The sequence below is a fragment of the Akebia trifoliata genome, chromosome 5 (genome assembly GCF_017979445.1).
Source record: "Akebia trifoliata isolate Shusen 1 chromosome 5, ASM1797944v1, whole genome shotgun sequence".
Taxonomy (NCBI): Eukaryota; Viridiplantae; Streptophyta; class Magnoliopsida; order Ranunculales; family Lardizabalaceae; genus Akebia; species Akebia trifoliata.
In genome coordinates this window covers 11,637,566-11,641,922 of record NC_141379.1, presented here as the reverse complement: position 1 = coordinate 11,641,922, position 4,357 = coordinate 11,637,566, and the positions used below count along the sequence as shown (strand labels likewise).

The following is a 4,357-nucleotide window of genomic DNA, read 5'->3' as shown; positions in this document are numbered from 1 at the left end:
GATACCCTGGAGATAAACCTATTCAGCGCAGCTATTCTCCCTGCCAACTTCTGCACCTGCTTCTGGTTAGTGGGACTCGGCATTTCTACCAATGCCCGGATCTGGTCTGGGTTTGCCTCAATGCCTCTCCTGGTGATAATGTGCCCGAGGAATTTCCCAGAGGAGACGGCGAAGACACACTTCTTCGGATTCAACTTCATTTTGAAGCTCCTCAGCCGATCAAATGTTTGCTTGAGGTCTACCAGATGGTCCCCTGCTCGCTTGCTTTTTACCAGTAAATCGTCGATATATACCTCCACGATCTTTCCAATCAATCCTTCGAACATTTTTGTCACGAGTCTCTGGTAAGTTGCCCCGGTATTTCTCAAGCCGAACGGCATTACCTTAAAATAGAACAATCCTTGCTCGGTGATGAATGATGTTCGTTCCTGGTCCTCCACTGCTAAGGGGATCTGGTTATACCCTGAGTAGCCGTCCATAAATAACATTCTCTCATGACCAGCAGTGGCATCGACCAACCTGTCGATCCTTGGCAGTGGAAAGCTATCATTTGGGCACGCCTTATTCAGGTTGGTGAAGTCAATGCACACTCTCACCCTCCCATCCTTCTTCGGTACTGCCACTATGTTCGCTATCCATTCTGGGTACTCTACCTCCCTGATAAACCCGGCCTTTAAAAGTTTCTCAATTTCCTCATTGACCCCCTGCCTGAGACGTGGAGACAGCCTCCTCGGCTTTTGTCTAACAGGTCGGAAGCTTTCATCGACGTTTAGTCTATGGCACGCCACCAAAGGGTCTATTCCGGGCATGTCCTCCAATGACCATACAAACACGTCCTTGTTCGCCCTCAGAAGTTGGAGCAGCGCTGCCTTCTCCTCCTGCAACATTGTGGTGCCAATACTAACCAGCTGATCCCCGTCATCACCGAGGTCCACGGCTTCGACTTGTTCAACTGTTACCTGCTACTCCTGCTACGACTGCTTCTGTAATTGCTACGAAGCTTCATTCCCAGTTGGAAGTACCTTTCTCTTCTTTTGAATGACGGCCTCGGGGCCTCGGTCTTGCTTCAAGGCCAGGTGAAAACATCTCTACGCCATCTCCTCATCACCCCTGATTTCCATTATTCCTTCCTTACCCGGGAAACGAATAACTTGATGATAAGTCGATGGTACTGCCTTCATCTCGTGTATCCATCTCCGCCCCAGGATCGCGTTATAAGCTGAGTCCGCATCTATCACCACGAACCTCGTCATGACCACCTTCGAATCTGCTGTGATCGGGAGTGTGATTTCTCCCACCGGACTGCTCGGAGTACCGTTGAAGCCATAAACGAGGGTTGTTGTTGGTTCCAAGCTCTCTGAAACCCCCATCCTCTTAGTCGCGCTCAGGAACAGAATATCCACTGCGCTTCCCGAATCCACCAATATCCTTCGGAGCTCGACATTCCCCACTAGGAGCGCAATCACTAATGCGTCCTGATGGGGCCTTGCCGTTCCCCTAAGATCATCCTCTGTGAATACGATCGCCCGGGAATCCGCTCCGCTGGACATCATTCCTGCTACCCGTACTCCTGATGCCACGTTGTTGACTCCGACCATATGTCGGATCTTTTTCACCTTCTTCCGGATCTCCCGCCTAGATGGCACTTCGGCCCCCAACACCCCCGTGATGGTATGAACTATTCTGCGCTCTTCCATCTCTCGACGCCCTCCTTTAGTTGGCCTTATTTGCTCGGGCTTACGTTCGGCTTTCTCAGTAATCTCTCATCTTCTTCCTCTTCTCGCCGAGACATACCTACTGAGCTTCCCTGCTTCAATCATATCCTGTATGATATGGCGCAACCTGTAACAATCCTCCGTTGGATGGTCCTCAGCCTCATGATATTCGCAATACGATTTCCCGGGCTTCCCCTTGTACCCCCGTGGTGGATGAATGAAATCGGGTTCCCCCTTTATGTGCCTCAGTATCACGGATAGTTTTTCATTGAGCGGGGTATACACCCGGCCTCTCTTCCACCATGACTGCTCGCTCGAACCTCTCCGCCTTTTCTTACTTCATTCCCCTCCGAGGTGGGTCAATACCTTGGCAGCTTCCATTCCCTTTCGCTATTGGCCACTGTCTGAGCACTTCGTCTCCTGCCCTTCACGGATTCTTCCACCAGGATGTACTTTTCTACCTTTGCGTACAAATCTTTCAGGCGAGTTGGGTCAGACTTGATCAAGGACTCATGCAGCCGTGTCCCCGGGATGACCGCAGCAATGTACACCGAGCAGGCCGTTGCCTCGTCCATGCCTTCTACGTCCAGAGCTTTTGTTCGAAAACGGGTTACGAACAACCTAATGCTCTCCCCGTTCTCTTGTCGAAGGTTAAACAGAGTGTTAACTCCGACCTCCTTCCTTCGCAGATGCACAAACTGCCCAACAAACATCTCTTCTAGCTCGGAGAAATTCGTGACGGTCCCAGCTGGTAAGGCTTGGAACCACATCATGGCCCCGAGCCTCAGGGTTGATGGAAATAGCTTGTAGAGTAACGAATCGTCGTTCTGGTACAGCACCATCTGACTTCTGTAGTGCAGTATATGGCTCATAGGATCTCGTGTTTCGTCATAAGTTTCAAACTTCGGCATGTGGAACGATCTGGGTGGTTCTGAGTTCATTATCATAGGTGAGAATGGCGTCCCCTTGAGTTCCCGAATTGCGTTCCGTACCTTTTGGGCGGGATCCTTCCCTCGCACGAATTCCTCATCCCTCCTCCTGAGCATTTCCTCTATTTCTTTTCTTGTCATCGTTTCTTTGACTTCGGAGCTTCCTTGCTGCGTTTTGACTGCTGCTGAATCTTCAGTCCAGTCCGCCTCCATCCTTGGTGCTCGGACAATGTGATCACTACTTCGCTCTGCACCTAGGCCTTCTCCGGACTCCGCTCGCTCACCTAGCCTTTGTCTGAGCTCCTCATTTTCCCTCCTTATGTTTACTATCTCATTATTTTGTTTTTCCAACCCCCTGCGCATTTCCTCTCTCATCTCCGTTAGTAAATTGTACATTGCAAGCATTGGGTCTTGCGCGTTTGGAGGCGAGTCTGCTGGTAGCGGGTTTGATGGCTCTCCACGATTTTCGCCTTTAGCTCTTCCCATCTTGGTCATTTTTCTCCCTGTAAGTTTCCCACAGACGGTGCCAAATTGTAGATGCACGAAATTGCTCTACACTTTCCTTCTCTCTAAGCTCGGGCGGACCTGCAAATCAGCCCACTCCGACGATCAAGTTAGACAAATTGATCAGAGTAATTTTTAAGAGAAGAAGAATACGAACCCCTTTTACCCATAGTTTTCTTCCTTATATAGGCGATTATCTGGTTCGGTTTCTGTGCCATCCTTTGAAGTGACCTTGGGCAGTTAGCTCACTCCCTGACATGTCAGCTGCAGGAGTTGTTGCAACTGCCCTGCCACCTCTGTGATGACGTGAGCTGTGAATGCTGTCAGTCCACTGTCGCATATGTCAGATCCGTACAACCGACCTATGCTGCCTCCAACCGACCTATGTTACCTACCGGTGGCTAAGGTCCGAGCTCAATCATTTATTCGCACCCGAGGAGCTCAATCTGTCGGGCTTACTTTCCGTCAATCCGAGATTTGGAGATACTCCTGAGCTCAAACTCATGCCACGTGTCCTATCCCAGAATTTTCCCCCACAGTAACTCTTATGAATTATGACTAACATGTTTTCTCAAAGGTGCTACTGATGTTTGTCATATATAAGATTAATCAATAGCCAATTATAAGATTATATAAAAAACAAATAGAACAGTTGACAAGAGAATGTATATATACTAAGAGATGAAGTACTTGTCCAAGTGTCTAACTTAATGGAGATGCCTCATGATCGCTTTCCATGTCTTGACCCAATTCTTGAATATTATCATTACCTATTAAAAAGGAAATTATAAATAAGAATGTACAACAAAAATAAATGTTTTAAAGTGATATTTTTCTTACAAAGATAATTTCACTTACCTTGATTTGTAAAACTTGTATGTTTTTTATATGGATTTATAGGACATATTCATTTGTCGTGTTCGAATCCTTTACATGATGCACACTTTTGTTTCTTCTTTTGTTGGATCAATTCGATACTACTTTTTAATCTACCTGTACATTCAACCTTTCCTTTGCCCTTCTCATCTTTCTTCCTACCCTTTGTTTGCGAGACATTCGGGTCCAAAAGCAACAACTATGATGCATCGACTACAGGATGCATCAACTACAACTTCATGTTCTAACATTTCATCGCATTGAATTTTAGAAAGTTTTTTGGTAGTTCATTTAAGGTATTCTTGAAGATTTCGTATCTCTTCATTGAAGTTG

At 47.3% G+C, this 4,357-nt stretch overlaps 1 protein-coding gene across 1 annotated transcript; it reads right to left on the bottom strand.

Annotated features, from left to right (window-relative positions):
• Positions 1 to 1,088: 1,088 nt before the first annotated feature.
• Positions 1,089 to 1,697, bottom strand: LOC147401481 (uncharacterized). The gene has a single exon (XM_086441690.1). It carries the CDS (start codon positions 1,695 to 1,697, stop codon positions 1,089 to 1,091), a length of 609 nt encoding a protein of 202 aa, XP_086297816.1.
• Positions 1,698 to 4,357: the final 2,660 nt, after the last annotated feature.

Bases quoted from the DNA above. Each gene is read 5' to 3' on its own strand.
- LOC147401481 (XM_086441690.1), bottom strand. From the start codon at position 1,697: ATGGAAGAGCGCAGAATAGTTCATACCATCACGGGGGTGTTGGGGGCC.